Source organism: Mustela lutreola, chromosome 17 (genome assembly GCF_030435805.1).
Source record: "Mustela lutreola isolate mMusLut2 chromosome 17, mMusLut2.pri, whole genome shotgun sequence".
In the NCBI taxonomy this organism is placed as follows: Eukaryota; Metazoa; Chordata; class Mammalia; order Carnivora; family Mustelidae; genus Mustela; species Mustela lutreola.
Genome location: NC_081306.1, coordinates 44,289,413 through 44,307,832, shown reverse-complemented (window position 1 = coordinate 44,307,832; position 18,420 = coordinate 44,289,413). Strand labels below are relative to the sequence as shown.

The following is an 18,420-nucleotide window of genomic DNA, read 5'->3' as shown; positions in this document are numbered from 1 at the left end:
TGAAAGGCATGGATGGATTTTATTTATTACCCTATATCTACAATTTAATTTGAGGTAAAATATAAGCAACACATAAAAACGCCTATTTCTGCTACCATGTAATATAATTCTCTGTCGTGAATATTGTGATAAAGCTAATGGACACTCTATGCCATCATGTACTCTAGCATCTCATCGCTGGTATTGTACAACTCTCTGTCTGCAAAGTCCAACCGCGGAAGACCTCCCACTGCGGGCACCGGGCGCGGGGCACCGGGGCGCGTCCTGGGCTCATGGCCCCGCTCCCCGCACCGAGACCAGGAAAACCCCTGCAGGCGGATCCGAGCTGGCGGCGATCCAGAAACCCACAGCGCGACGGGGTCTGGGACAGCGAGGCTTGAACGTCTGTCCCCGGGCTGGGCCCAACCCTCGCACCTGACCCGACGCCGCTGGGCCACCCCGCGTGTCACTTGGATGCGACGTCCCGTGGAAGAGACTCCCGGTACCGCGTCTGTAGGCCACACGCTGACACACTAACCTCTCACCGGCTTGTTAGGGATCCAGATGGTGGTTTTGTAATTATGATTAAAAAAAAAAAAAAAAAACAAACCCAAAAAACAAAAAAACATAGGAACCATGATAGATCGCTTAAGAAAAGGTTTAGTCAAATATACAGATACTAACTGTTCACTCCGTGGTCAAGGAGAGCCGTGAACAAAAGGGTCACTTAAATGATTTTCCAAATAGAAAAACTGAAAGGACTGAATGATCGCAGGTGTTTCTTCACTGCAGGAGCTGAGATGTTCCAGGAGGAGAGATCTTCGCTTGATCAGAAAATAGACCCCGTCAGCTGAAGGCTCTGCTGATGCGTAAAAAACCGGAGGAGATTCCCCCGTCCTTTCCCCTGCCGCTTTCCAGCACTGCCGCAGACCCTTCTAAGACACCCCGGCGTAAGCCGGCCGCTCCAGATCCACAGTCACTCTGCTCTTTAATTCAATTCACAGAACTGCTGAAAAAGTAGACATTTCTATCTAAAAGTAGAAAAAAAGGTTTGTATAGAAGGTATTTCTGTTATACAAGTATATTACACGGCTTGGGGCAGTAACAGGTCCGAAAAGCTCTTCTCACCCATTGGCACTTTAGGCTACAATAGGAGACAAAACAGACAAGCGAGAAACCAGGTTATTCCGGACCCAGGACGTCAACAATGGCCAACAGCAAAACTCAATCAGCACTAAGCCCATGAACGGACGGTAAACGGCACATTCCCAGACGAGAAAAGGTCTCTGTGTAAAAAGGTGCGCCAGCAGGTGCACATCGGAGCACCTGCTGTGAAGTACGACCCTGACCCTAGAGCCACCGTCACTATTCAACAGCTCGGCCTTAGCGAGGTTCGACGGGATCAAAGAACCAAGCGAGCAAACTCCTGGTGCAGAGCTGCCTCTCTTTTTAACAACCCGGCCAAGTTCAAGGTTGCACGTTCATTATGCAAGATGCCCAATGGACTGTGCATCTCAGCCAGCCTCTGCAATGCTATTATTGTCAGTGTAGTGACACAGACTCGGAGTGTATTCCAATGGAGGGGACGAGATTTACCCTATAGATTAGAAACAAAGCATTTTCCTTTTAGGACAAAGAGCTTTTTACATTTTTGACTCACAAATACTGATCTAAGGAACATTTCTCTGCTTGATCCTCTAATCAAAGCACCCAGTAGGGCTTACACTTGACCTCCTATGACCTGAAGGTGGGGGACACCATTCATGGCTGAAGCAGGGAAAACACACTAGCTTCTGAATGCACAGGCGGGTTCAGACGAACACGAGATGGCATCCCGGACACAGAAGCTGATTTACCCTAGGAGGGGAAGAGGTCTACCACGTAGGGTCTGGTTCTTGCTTGATCTGAGAGTTTCCATCAGCCTCCTTTATTTCTATCAAGAAAAACAAAGGGGAACTGGTAAATTGCACTATGAATGCGAATCTGTAGAATTATAAACCTACTCCTACCAAGCTCTGCACTGAAATGATTCAATAGGAATCGTAAGACACTGAAGATAACATTTTCAGAGACAACGGTCCTCCAGCTATCAGTTCTAAATTGTGTTACTGAAAAATCTCAAAACCTTACTACTTATCTGTTTAAAAATCTGAGTCAGAAAGCAGTCATTGCACTGGTTCAGGATTCATTAAGAGTCACGTGGGGAAAACAGAGCGGAAGAACCACAAGTCCCTGCTAACACGACCGTTTCCGGATGTAAACGACAGAGACAAAAGAACACGCAACCACAGGGACTTAGGGAGACGGTGTGGAAATCACACTCGAGCTTTCGCCCTGAGGACACTGTTAAGGGACTTCAGTGTCTGGCAGCTGGACTAACCCTTTTTACCTTCTGTCGCAGGAACCTCCAACTGGCTGGGCTCAGCGGATTCTGAAGAAAAACACAGGAAGATTTAATCTAACACTGTTCTAAAGTCGCTCTCACTTACTTGAAGGGCCTAGAGGAAGCAATGACAAAGTCCTCCAGACAACGTACACAAACCAGTCCAGATCCAACAGCAGCCACAGTGTCTTGTGCTTAAGCGTGATGACCCACCAGACTCCCCCGGATCTCCTTACGGACACAGTTAAGTTACCTCGCGCACCCCGAGTGGTAAATCACAGCCGTCATAACACAGCTCTGACAAGAGAGACGCTCCTTGTTAGATCTCCCCCACCGTCCTGTGGGTTCCCTTTTGATAAAATAAAAGCCTTTCATTGCTTTCAACTGGATCACAGTGGCCGGCCTCCATGTTTCAAGTCACAATTTCCACCCCACCCAACTAGGCTGGTAACCAGGCCTCAGACATGAATGGCGTAAAGGGGTAAAGTCAGAAAGACACATCGTGGCTAAAAAACATCACACTCCACAACACTGGCCTCCTAGGGCCGCGGACCTCCTCTGCCTGGGTGGGAGAATGGGGCCCGATGGCGTGTGGCCCACAGCTCTCAGTTAGCACGTACAGGCCTCTGCACGCAGGACTCAAACGCACGCAGTCCGAGTGTGCAGTGACTTTCCCCGAAGTCAGCCCACGGGAGCAAGTGAGGAGCCCTCATTTCACGCAACCCACTGCACCGTGAAAGTAGGAATATTTCTGTTTTATCCTGCTTGATTTACCTTGTATCACTGGGCCTTCTGACTCATTCTGATCAACCAACTCTGAAAACAAAAGCAGATTCATTTTAACATTAACACGACGACATGCGGTCACAACGGAAAAGCACGTTTATAGACGTTCTCTATGCGGATGCTTCGACCTTGCCACAAAGGCAAGATTTTCCTTATGACAAGAAGGGAACATGGATGAAGAGCTCTGGTCCCGTCAGTCACTAACTCCTGAAGTTCTATCACACACTACCACGCGGCTCTCTGGCGTGGCGAAAGCGGACTGTCACGAAGCGCAGTGAAAATCTGCGAAGCAAGGTCTAGGTTCTCTTTCATTACCGAAACTGCTGGGGACCAACATACTGGCCAGGACAGAGACGATAATAAAAACAGAACCTTTAAAAAGAGAGTGCACGGTTTAGGGGTACAACCAAATGAGTATGCTTTATGACAAAGTGAAACCCCAGAAGCAGAAGATAACGAAACCTATGGCTCTGAAGCACGAAGGCCCCAAACAGAGCCAACGGGGGCGGGGGCACCTACGGTGACAGCCGGACTGCCCAGGGGGGCCCTCTGCTGCTCCAGGGACCCCGAAAACTCCAGAACATGCTCTCCCAGTGCACACCCAGAACCGAGTCCTCGGCGCAGACGGGTGTCAGAGTCATGATACCAACCGGAAAAGAGCCTGACGCTCTGCGGTTCTGGGGGAACGAGAATTCTCACTTCTGAAAAACTTTAACAAAGTACTTGCTGAAAATACGATGCTAAATGTGACGAACATCAGGGAACTGGAAAACCACGTGCACTGTCAGGGCAACAGCACATGGGGCCCAACCTGCACCAGACACTGGCTCAGACCGAGAGCAGCAAGCGGCAGTCACCCCGAGTCCACACTGTCCCTCCGGAGCGCGCCGAGCAGGCTCCAGGTTGGGCTCAGCACGCTTTCTCCCGAAGCGCTAGTCAGCGTGGGTCTCAGGCCCTGCAGGTCCTGGCGGTCTCTCGCGGCCAGCCAGCCCCGCCCGAAGCCAGGAATGTTCTAATAAAACTTTATTTACAAACAAGCAGGTGCTGGCGGATCCCCGTGTAAGGTGTCTGACGCCACATGAGTCATTTAGCTGCTTGGAGACTCTCAAGGGGGGACTAGTGTCAGCATCTTATGACGAACAACCTGGGGATGTAACGGCCAAGCACCTAACCCCATTTTACATGTAGAAAAGCGCCTGGTGCGCTGGCACTGGGGCGGAAACACCAGAATGTCATGTGACATAAAACACCACACTCTGTGGGCAAAGAGCCCGTGCACACCGTCTCTCACACCCCAGAAAAGAAGAAAGGAAAAGATTTCATGAAATCTACTCACGGTTATTAATCACAAGTCCTGGAAATGGTCTAAAAAGAGAAACAAATTATGCAACAGTTAATTTTTGCTCTACAAGAATTTACACGTATATTCGGTTTATTGAACTAATATTTAACTCACGTCACTTACGTGTTAGAATGAGCAATGTTATCCAACTACGTTTCAATCTTATACTTTTTAATCTATGAACAGACAGACATATGAATAACTACTACAGACCATCATCAGAAAAGGCCACGCTAAAGATGGTGAACACGACAGGAGCCAAGAAAAAAGAATACAGGAATTTCAGTGACATGGTCTACTGGAAGCGCGCTTTTACCCCGACCCCTGGAGAAGAGTACGGGCCCTGGGCACGGGTTAAGTGGGACAAAAACGGGGTTTTTAGGGAAAGGGCATTGGGAGAAGGTAAGCACAGGACGGAAAACCGCGGGAGGTTACCGCATGAGCTGTTCCGAGAGCCAGTCCGAAGTGACCGGTACTAGAAGCAGCGGAACACAACAGTGGATGGACTGGGAAGATGGAGCGACAGGGGCGGTGTGGGGAGCTATGGGAGCTGTAAGGGTGAACACTACAAGGCCTCTTGCTCGGGCAGATGGAAAAGAGGACGCCTGCTGGACACCTCCTGGGACGCACGGTATCAACGAACGTAACCTCGCAATGCTGGCGAGAGCACGGGAACAATCATCATTCCCGTTCCGTGATCAGGAGCCCATTCTCAAAGGTGACGAGCATAGCTCTACGGTACGGGCAAGGGGACAGAATGACCTGGCTGACTTGGGATCCGAGCCCTATCTGACCTGAGGCTGGGCTGACGCTCCGAGGGCACGGGCTAGCCACTGTGTTCTGTCCTGGGTGAGCCGGTAAGCACGTCCGGCTTTACGGACCATCCTGTCTCTGCCCCAGCCGCTCCGCTGCGGCCCTGGAAGCTGAAAGCAGCGGCAGACGCAGTGTGCCGCCAACTGCACTGCCGTGTTTTCAAAAGGCTTTATAAAAACAGGCAGCAGCCTGGCTCTGGTCCATGGGCAAAGGTTCGCTAACCCCTTGCCTTCAAAACCGGACAACTAGGAGTCAGCCTAGGGAAAAGAGAATCTCACAGTAGAAGAACTCAAGGGTGTTATGTGTTTCCTTCACTACGTGGAAAACTTGGTTCTATTAATACCCAGGACTACACTCTGGAGGACTTAGCCTCACCATCCACAGATTCGTTCTTACGATCAAGCAGGGAAGACTCGCTTACCTAATGACTGTGAACTTAATGAACTCGGCCGAATCTAAGATCCTTCTCATGGAGCTGATTTCTAGGTAACTGGGGGCTTTGAATGACACTCCGGGCGGCATGCCGTCCACCACCACGCAGCCGGGGTTAATGGTGATTTTCCTGTAGGGAACCTTCACAGGGAAACCCATACCAATAGCTTCACCTAGGACAGACAAACAGCATAAAAGCACAGATCAGCCTGTTACCTCCGGAGTGAGGAGAACACGCGGGCAGCATTAAGGACAGTCCCACAGCTGGTGACAGTCACGGTATACGTCAAACCCTACCTCCGAACCTCACTCTACTCACTTGGACGGCGACCATCATTGAGAGTAACACAGCTAAGGTCTCCTTAGGAAAAAACTTTAGAAAACCCCTTGCAGGAACACCTGCATTTCAACTTCACTTCCTTTTACACAGGAAGACGACAGTGCAATCTGCTGCCCAGTGCTCGCTGGGAGGAAATGTCCGAGCTCACTGCAAAGGCCAAACTACTCACCAAATTTCCGACTGAAGAGGTCGTTCACTTGCTCTCTGAGCTGTCTCGCTTTCTCCACTTTTGACAGCCTTTCGTTGTCATCATCTGGAAAAGGCAAGCAGACGGCCGTAGCTCAATAATGCAATTTTAATTCCAAGTCCATTTTTTGGTGCTCCGAGTGAACTCGTTTCATGTTTTGGGACAATTTAAGTATCTTACACTAATTAAGATTGAAATGACGTATCTGATTTGACTCTAACAAACTGAAAATGCTATGCCTTTGTTCCTGTTAGAAGGAGCTTTGCCGGCCTTCCTGTCCAGATGTCCTAAACAAGATACCAGGTACTGGCTCATGCTGTGTCTGGTAACTGCGTAGAGCTTTCTGGAAAGAACGCGTCAGGGGATGTGTTTGGTGAGTACTCCCGGCAGGGTGGGCAGGGGCACAACACGGCACGGAGCGAGCCCCAGGAACCCGAGTCAGTCAAGTGAAAACCCAAACTCGGAAAACTCCACCAACAAGAGAAAGGCAGAGAAACCATACCTGGAATCGTCACCTGAATGATGTTAAGATCTTCCACACCTGATGCAGTAGTATTAACGTTCGGGGATGAATTTATTTTTCCTTAAAAGAGAAAGTTCGGATTAGAACACACATAAACTGTAATTAAACCAGCTCTACTGGGGTGCCTGGATGACTCAGTGGGATAAGCCTCTGCCTTTGGCTCAGGTCATGATCCCAGGATCCTGGGATCGAGCCCCGCATCAGGCTCTCTGCTCAGCAGGGAGCCTGCTTCCTCCTCTCTCTCTCTGCTTGCTTGTGGTATCTCTCTCTGTCAAATAAATAAATGAAATATCAAAAAAAAAAAAAAAAATCCGATGACACAAGATAGTATTTAACCCAATTTTGTGAGAAGTTGATCCTTTTTTTTTTTGAAGATTTTATTTATTTGGCAGAGAGAGACACAGCAAAAGAGGGAACACAAGCAGGGGGAGTGGGAGATGAGCAGGGAGCCCAACGTGGGGCTGGATGCCAGGACGCCGGGATCATGACCTGAGCCGAAGGCAGATGCCCAAAGACTGAGCCCCCCAGGTGCCCCGGCGCTGCTCCTTTTGATGGTGTATTTTGTCACTCTGAGGGATTAAGTTTCCTGAAAGACTGCCCCCTCCTACTCTTTTTCTCTCTTTGTCTCTGTGCTCAGTACAGCGGCAGACACGTAAACATTCTCATAAACAAACTCAAAATTGTAAAGCAGTCAAAACACAACTTTCCTGGTTTTAACTCAGTAGCTGTTCTTTCAATGATTTAAAAAAAAAAAAATCATTGCTGCAACATCATTTCCCACCACACTCTGCAGCGAGGACACTCACTCGGAGGGCTCTTCGAGGAGGACGTGCTCTCCTTAATTGCGGTCTCAAACATCTCAGGCCTGAAAAACAGGAAGGAGAAAAAAACATGTGCTAATAATCCCAGAGTAAAACATTAAAAGTTAAACAAAGATTTTACAAAACCATTTATTTTCTGTATATATACATTCAATTCGTAGTAACGTAAGAACAGAAAGAACATGTCCCTTGTCTAAAGAAACACCCAGGGAAAACCCCGCTCTGATCATGGTCACAGCTTCAACGAGCTTCCCTTGCCCGTGGTTTCCACCGTATCCTGGAAGAATCGAGCGCTAGACCTGAGAATGGAAACAGGGAACATGCTGTGTGGGGACAGCATGGAAACAGAAAACAAACTGGTGGAAACTGGAGCACGAGTCTTTCTCTAGGAAGACACAGAAGCAGAGGGCTTAGCTACTGCCAGACCTCTCCAGACCTGGTCAGAAGTACAAGAGGTGGCCACCCTGGTTGGCGGTGTTGGCTTTGAGCATTTGACAATTCTGCTGTGGGACTCAGAAGCGAATGTTAATAGCCTAAAATTCACTTCCGTTAATTTCCTATAATTCTTGGGCATCAACACATATTTTTAATTTCTGATTATTCCCATCCATTTCAACTGTATTGGCCTAACTTATAGACCTCCAAAGCCAACTGAAATTTAAAATATTCTGGGGGCGCCTGCTGGGCTCGGTTGGAAGAACTTCCGACTCTTGATCTCGTGGTTGTGAGTTCAAGTCCCAGCTTGGGTGTAGAGATTACTAAAAAAAATAAATAAACTTAAAGACAGAAAGAGAAAATATTCTGTAAGCTGGAGAAATCACAGGGCTTCACAAAACCGAACGACTGCTTAGACCCAGCAGCACCGTTAACGGTAAGACAGGGGTCTATCAGCAAGGTCAAGGGGTTATCCCTCTGACAAGCTCCAGCACCCCCTGCCCTCTTATAACCAGTCATGAAAAACTTAAAAGACCCACAGAAGCACAGCTCCAAGAGCTTTCCCCTTTGACTCTTAGAGCTAACCAGGTCTCGGCACAAAGGGGAAGCCCAGTCCCCATGTGCCTCCGTCTGGGCGCCACTACCTCACGGCCAGGCTCCTTCCAGCTCACTGCGCTTACTTTTTGATGATGAACTTAATCTTGGCCTTGTTTCTGAGTATCTTCTCCAGCCTCGGAATGCCGAAGGTCGACGGCCGCCGGAAGGGCACCCCCTCAGGCAGGCCCTCCACGTAGAAGTCCTCCGGGAAAGACTCGAATAGCGCAAAGGGCACCTTCACGGCTTGCTTGAGGCCCAGAGCCTCGCCTGTAAGACACACACGCTCCCTTTCTCTCTCACAGTCCCATCTCAAACTCAGCCTTTTTAAAAAAGTCCTTTTAAAATTACATTTTGCAAGCACTAAAATTATATATATATATATATATTTTTTTTTAATGGTATTATTTTCAATTTTAGAAAAATGTGTTCAATGTTGCAGTGCTCAGAAAAGTGGGAGAAAAGGCGGAATCCACACCCACAGAACACAGGTATCTTCCATGACAGTAACGCTCCACATTGTATTCTGCACACATTCTCCTACTGGGAAAAGGCTACCATATATTTTAGTCCTAACATTTAAAAATAAACTTACCGCATTTTTCATTAAAGAGATTTTCAACTTTCTGTTTTAGGTCCGTGATTTTGGCATTCCAGGCCTCTGCAAGTGAAAAACAAGACAGTTACTAGCATTACTTCGCAAAATACATCTCTGCTCAACAATTTATTTCACTGTGCATCTTTAAGAAAAAAGACATAGGTTTTTAGCACAGTCGTTTCTTGGCAACTACTCTAATTCTACATTAAACCGTTTCACTGTATTACTAAAACACTGGCAACAAATAAATGACATAAACTCAAATAAAAAACAAATGAAAACCAAGAAACCTCCCAAAAAACAGTGACAGCCTGCTCAGTGTGCCAGGTACGGTCCTACCCTTGAACTAACTTAGTACTCCTACTCCTCATAATAACCCAGGAGGCAGGAAGGAATAGTAACCCCATTTCACCAATCCAGAAACTGAGGCACAGAGGGGCTGAGTAGCTATTATAGTACCTTTCCTAGCGCATATACTCTAACTAACCAAAGAAAGAACCGTTCACCTAGAAAAATACAGCGTTTGTATTGGTTCCTTTTACGTAAAATGATGAAATTTTAAGAAAAATAAAATTCTTATTTACCAAAGGAAAACTCTCTCCCTCGAGGCTTGAAGGGAACATTAGAACCATTAGTCTGGGTAGGGGTTCGAACCGCGGAGGTTTGAGGGTTGTTGTTATTAGGGCCTAAAGAAGAATTAGAAAGAAAAAATCATAATCAATACACGTATCCCATCACGTGTCAGTATCGCTCGTGTCTCCCTGAACAACCATGTTAGGTTCAGACCGTACACAAACTCTGCAGTGCAGTGGGCGCCGAGGCCCCCACCACAGCCTCCGTCCACTTTTCCACTTCCGCCCCTGCATTCAGCCACTTTCGCCTTAAACAGAATCAGCTTTCTGGAAGATCTGATGAATTTTCAATTCGCTTAATGCTCCGACAAGCCCTTCTGGAGCCATCTAATTTGGGGATAGCTACGTTTGCTTGTGTGTTTTCCTCTCAACCCTTGAACAACGACAGCTTCGGGTATGGTTGTGCTCTCTCCACGAGAAGGCTTCCTTTGGATTCTGCAACTGACTCTGCACCCCCACCCCACATTCTTAGTACGAATCAGAAACAATGTCGTGGGAAACCGGTTGCTCTTCCACTGAATGAAAAGAACTATTAGTTTAAGTTACTCTTATAAATCCCAAGCCCTGACTCCTCTTTATGTAGAGGTCACCTAATGCTTAAATAGTAAGTTTATTTTAATCTGAAGAATTTTTAAAAACATAATAGCCAAAGTAATGGGAAAATAAGAAGAAATTAAGTTTCTTCAAATCTGTTAAGAAAATAACCAACATCCTAAAGATAGGTCTTTCAACTCCAAATTTCCCACTTTGCAGAATATCTGTATAGACTCTGGGCTTTCAGGGGGCCTCAGGTGGTTAAGCCTCTGAGTCTTGACTTCGGCTCAGGTCATGATCTCAGGGTCCTAGGATGGAGCCCTGCACTGGGCCCTGAGCTCAGCGGGGACTGCTGGAGATTCCCAGCCCCCCTCCCCCCAGCACAGCATGCTCTCTCAAATGAAATAAAATCTTTAAAAAAATAAAAAACACCCTCTGGGCTTTCACCTGAACCGCCTTGCTACTGAGCTACCTACTTCCTATGCTGTCCCCCGTGGAGAACAACATCTGCAGCGACACGACCAACAGCTATGGCTTGGTCACTGCCTCGAGCGCACCCTGTTTTCACAGGACACACGTGCCTGCCGTACGTGTGGGGACCCTGAGCCCTGGGGGCTACGCAGCCTGCAGCCAAGCACACAGCACGCGGTGGGGCTGGGGTCCCAACTGCGGGGTCTGGTTCCTCGGTCCTCACCACTAGTCTCTGATGCGCCTGCGGGCCAGAACCTGACTCAAGCAACACAAGCCCCTGACGTGCGCGCGGCCGCCATTTTCCATCTTGTGAACTCGGCGTAGACATGGCCTCGGCATCCTCGGGCGTGTGGGAGGGGAGGATGGCAGCGGGGGACTCAAGGCGACTGCATCTGTCATGCTCTATAACACGTCGAGGGGTGCCTGGGCGGCTCCGTCGGTTAAGCACCAGACTCTTGACTTCAGCTCAGGTCGCGATGCCAGCGTTCTGAGATCGGGCCCTCACTGGGCTCCACCGCACCTCCGCACCTCCCCACTCACAAGCGCGCTCTCTCTCTACAACAAATACGAGAGCCAAGTGCGCAAAGGCGAGCGGTCTCTCGCAGCCTGGACTCGCCAGGAGGGACAACCACGACGAGGCCATCAGTCCGCCCATGCCCGCAGCTCTGCAAAGGGCTACTAAGGCCAGCCGGCTCACCCCTCTGCTTGGGCTCGGCACTGGTGAAGCGAGCCTGGAGTAACAACGGGGTGACACGGGAAGGCTCTTGGGAGCAGCAGGCGGAACGGACCTGCCTGAAGTATCTAGATCTCAGTCTACATTAGTAAGGCAGGATTCAGGTTTACAGTGAAGTGAAAAAGCACCACGCCCCCACCGGGAAAGCTAAATTTAAAACAATGACAGTGCCGAGGACCCGGAGGACCGGTGGCAAGCGGCACGCGGCAGCTCCTGGCGGAAGTGTGAAGCGACAAAAGCGCCCCCAAGAGCTGCCGGGCGGCCCCGAGGCCCCCGAGCAGCTCCACGATTCTGCTCCCCGAGAGGACACAGGCCGCGCTTTGCTCTCCAGCGTCCGCAGTCTCGTTCTCAGCCAAGGCTGGAAACAGACCCGACGTCCGCTGACGACCACGTAAACAAACACGGGGAAGCCACACCATGGAGGGTGCTCGCCGTGACAAGGGGGCACGGCGCTATGCCACGAGTGTAGACCAAAAAGCCTTACGCTGTGAAAACGCAGCCAGTCGCAAAGAGCAGAGCCGACAGGACTGCATTCACACAGAATTCCGAACAGGCCAAAGCATTCCGTGGGCCGAAAGCAGACGGGGCGAGGCTGCGCCTGGGCCCAGCCGGGAGAACTGGCTGCTGAGGTGCCCGGGGGGCAGGGCAGGGAGCTGGCGACCGACGATCCAAAAACCGAATCAAATGCTAACACTAACGTTTTCAAAAATCACACCGCAGGACTGCAACGGGAACATTTGACCGTGTATAAATTATATGTGATACATTTATCTTTTAAAGTAAAACAATTCCCAACAAGCCTGATGTACAAAACAGTATTAGTACGGTGCAGGCAAAATACTTCTCCCCTCACCGCTAAACTGCCAAAAAACTCCCGGACCGGGACACAGCTTTTACGACATACATCAAGGGAAAATACTAGCAATGACTTTATGGTATTTTAACAAATACTACTTAAATTCAGAGTCCATTTACAGACCTGGTGAAGGAACAGAAAGCTACCGTGGCACAGGAAATCTACGGCAGGGGGAACGTAACATAAACTCATTCTCTGTTAATCTGAAGGCAGCTCAAAACCAGTTTTCACCAACCCATCGCTGACCTTAGTCCACTCCTTTTCAATTAGAAACCAAAAATACAAAGTGTGCGAATTGAGGGTCTAACACTTAAATGGTATTTCTTTCATTTCAGAAACAATGGTTTGGTGGTGGGGTTTTTTTTTTTTTTAAAAAAAGGTATTATTTATTTATTTGTCAGAGAGACAGACACACACACAAGCAGGGGAAGCAGCAGGCAGAGGGAGAGGGCGGATCGCCGCTGAGCAGGGAGCCTGATACGCAACTTGATCCCAGGACCCCGAGATCATAACCTGAGCTGAAGGCAGACGCTTAACTAACTGAGCCACCCAGGTAAACCCCCCCAAAATGGATTTCTACGCTGGTATGTATGATAAATGGGTTTATTACCAACCTAAACAGCATCCCATTCCTATCTCGTCTCCCTTGCTAATTCTACTGCAAAGCAAGAAAAGTTACCACCTTTTACACGAGATCATTTTAGTTAATACATGTATTTGTATTTAATAATCAGACCCTCTAAATATAAATCGACATTAAAAACTTATATCCAGGGGCGCCTGGGTGGCTCAGAGGGTTAAAGCCTCTGCCTTCAGCTCAGGTCATGATCCCAGGGTCCTGGGATCGAGCCCCGCATCAGGCTCTCTGCTCAGCAGGAAGCCTCTTTCTCTCTCTCTCTCTGCCTGCCTCTCTGCCTACTTATGATTTGTCAAATAAATAAAATCTTTAAAAAAAACAAAAAACAAAAAAACTTATGTCCATACAAGAACTTCCATACCAATGCTCCTAGTAACGTAATTCCTAATACCCCAAGCCAGAAGCGTTCCCAATGTCCACCTGATGGATGGATAAACAAAATGTGGCGTATCCACCTGATGTTACTAGTTACCAAGAAAAAGAAATGCACACCTATTAGGAAGGATAGCATACAAAAAATCAGAGACAGAAGGGGCGCCTGGGTGGCTCAGTCGACTAAGCGTCTGACTTCGGCTCAGGTCACGATCTTGGGGGTCTGAGGTCAAGTCCTAGCACCAGCGGGGAGTCTGCTTGTCCCTCTTTCTCTGCCCCCCTTCCGCCTGCTCATGCGCAGTCGCTCTCTTATCTTTAAAACAATAAAAATCAGAAAAGAAACAGTGGTGGCCAACACGTAGGTGCTGCTGACGGAATGTCGTGCAGCTGGGGGAACGGCAGGGCGGTTACTGGAATGAGAGGACCCAGCGCTGACTGTAGTTTTGACGGGAAGAGGAATCTCTCTCATCCCTGTCACGTGTATTTAAGCACAAATCTTCAAAAGCAGACGGAGGGGAAGGACTGTAGTACTGGGTCAAGGTACAACAGAGGTGAACCTGGAAAACATTCCGCCAAATGACAGAAACCATTCCCGAAGGGTCACCCACTGTCATTCCGCTTCCGTGAGACGTCGAGAATAGGCTTAGCCAGAGACGAAAAAGTAGGTGGCTCCCAGGGGCTGCAGAGATGGGGAGATGCGGCACAACTGCTGTTAGGTAAGGGTGGGGTCCTCTTCCGGGTGATGAAAACGTTCTGGAGTTTGGTCTGATGGCTGCACCACCGTATGAATATGCTGAATTGTGTATTTTAAGGAGTGAATTAAGAAAAATAAAATGGCGAATTTTATATGTGAATTTTATCTCAATTTTAAAAACAGCACATGAGCAGCGCCTGGGTGGCTTGGTCATTAAGTGTCTGCCTTTGGCTCCGGTCATGACCTCAGGGTCCTCGGATGGAGCCCCACATAGGGCTCTCCCTGCTTGGTAGGAAGCCTGCTTCTCCCTCTCCCAGTAACCTTGCTTCCGTTCCCTTTCTTGCTGTGTCTCTCTGTGTAGAACAAATAAATAAAATCTTTAAAAAAGATTTAAAAATTTAAAAAACAGCATATGAGCTAAGTACCATTCTTATGACCATTTTACAGATGTATTAACTGAAGCAGAGATTTTAAGTACTTTGCCTAAATGACGGAGTCCAGACTTGAAAACCCAAAACCTCTTAGCACTCGAGCCTGTGCATCATTTTGTTTCAAATTCTCCCTGCCCAACCAAGAGAGCTGACACATACACTGTATTTGCACACAGTGGGTCCAGGCCGGTCTGGAACACCATCTCCTGTACGTCCTGCCCTGTATGTATGTACACCTGAACCGCGAGCTCAGTCTTCTTGTATCCATGAACAAAGGACAAGAGGAAACCCAGAAGCCAGCCTCATAATGTGTGTTCTTTTGTTTTTTACGCTCCATGTGTAAGCCCAGTTTTGTAAAAATTCATCTACATAAAAGCAGACAGTAAACTGAAGAATTAATGGATAGAATTAGTGAACTGGAGAATCACCAGAAACCTGCCCCGAGTGGCCTTACCTTCCACAGTGACCTCAATTTCAGGAACTTTTGAATTGCTCCCAGGGCTCCGTGGTCTTTTCGGCGACTGCAAGGCTACAAAATAAGCACACGATCACTTTTGCATATTGGAGGGGGAAAAAACCACCCAGAAGGGGATGCTTTATTAAGGCAGAATATTCATACAGTTTGGATCTTTTCAAAGAAAACTGAAGAATTCAAGTGGTGATCCTCCACCAGAGTCTCAACAACACGGTGGAAGCGTGAATGACAGAGGATGGCAAATAGGAATTGTCAATGGAATGGGTTTTTTTTTTGGGGGGGGGGGGTGGCGCCCATTATATAAAGTACCTTTAAAAGCAGAGAAACAAACCAAAAGCCCCGGAAAGACACTAGGCACGCGACTCGGTGGAATTCAGGTAACATCAGTAAGGAATGTTTCACTGCACAGACGTGAAACACAGAGCATGTGATCTCTTACCTTTAGTGTTTATTTTACTAGCCATTCCAGGAGGCAGGTAGGAGATCACTAGTTCAGGTCTAGAGAGAAAACCAAGAAATATTAGAACTCCCAGCATACCACTGGTCTTCACAGCTAGTGAACGTTACCAGGACCAGTAATTTTCTCTTCTGAGGACCCTCGTGCTGTCATGGGACAACGCATTTTGTCACTATGGACAAGAACCACCCTCACTTCTCCCTCCCACCATGACCTGCTACATGATTTCGTGAAGAGTAAATGACTTCTTCCGTGAAGTGAAAATTACCGGACACTAGTTTAGTCTGGGCAAGTATGGAAACCCTGCAGAAAGGTGCGTAAGAGACACAAGCACGGAAACCCAGGCTGCCCCCGGAGCACTGGGGCAGCTACAAATCCGTCCTCAACCTCCATTCACGTACGAGGAAGGCAAAGCATCAGCACCGTGTCTTTGACCCCGTCGAACACCACCCCCGCGAAGCAGGTGTCACCCTCCTTGTATGAAGAAGAGAATCTATGCGGGTTCAAGGACGAGCCAAGGCAAGGGCCTGTGCCAAGGCGGCAGCTCAGAGCTGAGCTCTCCCATCGCGACGAGGCCACCCACAGCCAGAAAACACTTCAGATGGAAACAGAACATTACTGTTTTGATGCCAGAAATGACTATATGGTCAAACTGAACTTACTTTTTAACAACAAACTTGATTTTATTACTCCCACGGACAATCCTTTCAAGTCGCGGGATCCCAAACCAGGTAGGGCTTCGGAAGGGAATTCCTTCTGGCAAGCCTTCTACATAAAGGAACTCGGGGTTTGATTCAAACACAGGGTATGGAACTTTGACGGCCTCTGTGAGTCCAAGAGCTTGAGCTGCAAGATAAGAGAACGTAACACACGGAAGGTAAAATGTTACAGGCATTCTTTTATTTTTGTCTGTATTCTTTTAAAAAATGTTTCCTTTTGGGGCGCCTGGGTGGCTCAGTGGGTTGAAGCCTCTGCCTTCGGCTCGGGTCATGATCCCAGCGTCCTGGGATCGAGCCCCACATCGGGCTCTCTGCTCAGTAGGGAGCCTGCTTCCTCCTCTCTCTCTGCCTGCCTCTCTGCTTACTTGTGGTCTCTGTCTGTCAGGTGGATAGATAAAATCTTTAAAAAAAAAAAAAAAAAAAAATGTTTCCTTTTATCAAGGTATAGTTGACATGTAACATTACACTCATTTCAGGCATCCCAAATACCACGATTTGGTATTTGTCCAGATTGCAAAGTGATCACGACGTTAGTGGAGCCAACACCCGGGCGTTCTCAAGCGTGTTACGCAGACCCCCACCGGCTAGCGATCACCCGGGCGTTCTCAAGCGTGTTACGCAGACCCCCACCGGCTAGCGATCTCCACTCAGTAGTTTTCTTAAGGGGAGCCTCCACTCGATTATTGGAAGCATTTTGCATAGGATAGCATGCAAAACGCAAGAAGGGGCCTAAAAAATAGTATCTTGAAAAAGAACATTTAGCACTTCAGCGAACCACAAGGGAAGTTCCATCATTAGTCAGAACGATCTCTGTGCTCTGGGCAGAATCAATCGGGAACTATGGGCCACGGCCCCGAAAGCCTGTTTGCCGGTGACAGATACGGGCTGCACCTGCTGCCCCCGCGCGCAGCTCATGCGGAGAGCAGAGGCAAAGGTGGAAGGTTCGGGATCCGGGACACAGAACAGGAACACCCTGCAGTAAGGGCGGACGGGAAGGCCCCGGCGGGACTGCTATCACTCCCCCTCCTGCCCTCCTTCTCCATGAGCGACACGCGCCATCCACGGACACACGCCCGCCGGGTCCCCTCAGAAGCCCCCTCAAGACCGCGCTCCCAGAAACCGCGGCCAACAGGCGGCGCCGGGACAAGCGGGACACGTATCCGCTGCAAGTGCGGTGTCAGCCCGGTTGGAAGCGCGCGCGGCCGAGCCGAGCCTTCCCCCGCCGCCTCCCTTGCTCTCCGGCTGGGACGCACCAGAACACCGCGTCTGGGAGAAGCACGGTCCCGTGCTCGGGTTCAGCCGCGGATTCAGCAGCAGAGAGCAACGAAAACCCCGTTTCTGGGGCTTCCTTCCTTCCGCCCCGCGGCTGTGGGACACGCGGAACACCGCCTTCCGTTCAGATTTCTAAACTAAGACACAATCACTGGGTTTCACTTACCGAATTTCAAATTAAAAATCTCTTCCACTTGCTTCCGTAGCTTGGTAATTCTGACATTCCAGTCTTCTTTGACTAGAAAGCACAAGTAAATGCGGTTAACAACGTTCCTTCTCGGTGTGGACACAGGAGGAGGCTGGGTGTGGCTCCTCCGGGTGACGGTCCTTTTCAGAACATTCTGCTCTACCTAACATACAACACTGTCAGTTTTCGGTGTTGAATCCAGCGACGCTCTGAACTTGATTTTGTTTAGAAACAAAACCTCTGGGTCTTTAACCCACTGAGCCACCCAGGCGCCCCCAAACCTCTGGGTCTCGAGGAGACCCCCTGCACCTGGCCAACACCGGAGCTTCAGGAGGACAGAAATCAAATTTCGGTCCACACTGTAAATAAAGAACGAGTTTGTAAGAAGGCTCTAAACAGTGTTTTTCGAGGGTTCCTCCTTGGAGGAGCGCCACAGGACCGTGTTGGGGCAGGGAGCAGCGGCCGCGTCAGGTTCACAGAACAGTTCCGACTGTATCTACTTTCTGTCAGCTGTTCATTGCGTTATCAAGCTGGCGTGTGGCTAGAAATCCACAGAAAGGGAAACTTCACTAATCACAGAAAATCACAGAAATACACGGGAGAGATGCACGTTAAAGGGATTCAGAGATCTGACCTGCCACTACTCACGTCTACAGCCGGGCTTCTTTCCTTCCTCTTATGCACAAGAAAACAAACCCCTCGTAAATAAAGGGAAAA

The 18,420-nt window shown here is 48.8% G+C and overlaps 1 protein-coding gene across 9 annotated transcripts in view; it reads right to left on the bottom strand.

Moving 5' to 3' along the window:
* Positions 1 to 18,420, bottom strand: part of GTF2I (general transcription factor IIi) — a 106,913-nt gene continuing 88,493 nt past the window's right edge. For all 9 annotated transcript variants that reach the window (XM_059154646.1, XM_059154648.1, XM_059154652.1 and 6 more), the window contains 16 exons: positions 17,683 to 17,754; positions 16,188 to 16,371; positions 15,508 to 15,566; positions 15,048 to 15,122; positions 9,818 to 9,919; positions 9,231 to 9,296; positions 8,722 to 8,905; positions 7,592 to 7,650; positions 6,765 to 6,845; positions 6,245 to 6,328; positions 5,725 to 5,908; positions 4,485 to 4,513; positions 3,137 to 3,178; positions 2,369 to 2,410; positions 1,836 to 1,912; positions 1 to 1,123 (listed from right to left, as the gene is read on the bottom strand). In XM_059154646.1, the coding sequence (XP_059010629.1) occupies positions 1,854 to 1,912; positions 2,369 to 2,410; positions 3,137 to 3,178; positions 4,485 to 4,513; positions 5,725 to 5,908; positions 6,245 to 6,328; positions 6,765 to 6,845; positions 7,592 to 7,650; positions 8,722 to 8,905; positions 9,231 to 9,296; positions 9,818 to 9,919; positions 15,048 to 15,122; positions 15,508 to 15,566; positions 16,188 to 16,371; positions 17,683 to 17,754 (1,322 nt within the window). In that variant the 3' untranslated portion in view covers positions 1 to 1,123; positions 1,836 to 1,853. The remainder of the gene's footprint in view (positions 1,124 to 1,835; positions 1,913 to 2,368; positions 2,411 to 3,136; positions 3,179 to 4,484; positions 4,514 to 5,724; positions 5,909 to 6,244; positions 6,329 to 6,764; positions 6,846 to 7,591; positions 7,651 to 8,721; positions 8,906 to 9,230; positions 9,297 to 9,817; positions 9,920 to 15,047; positions 15,123 to 15,507; positions 15,567 to 16,187; positions 16,372 to 17,682; positions 17,755 to 18,420) is intronic.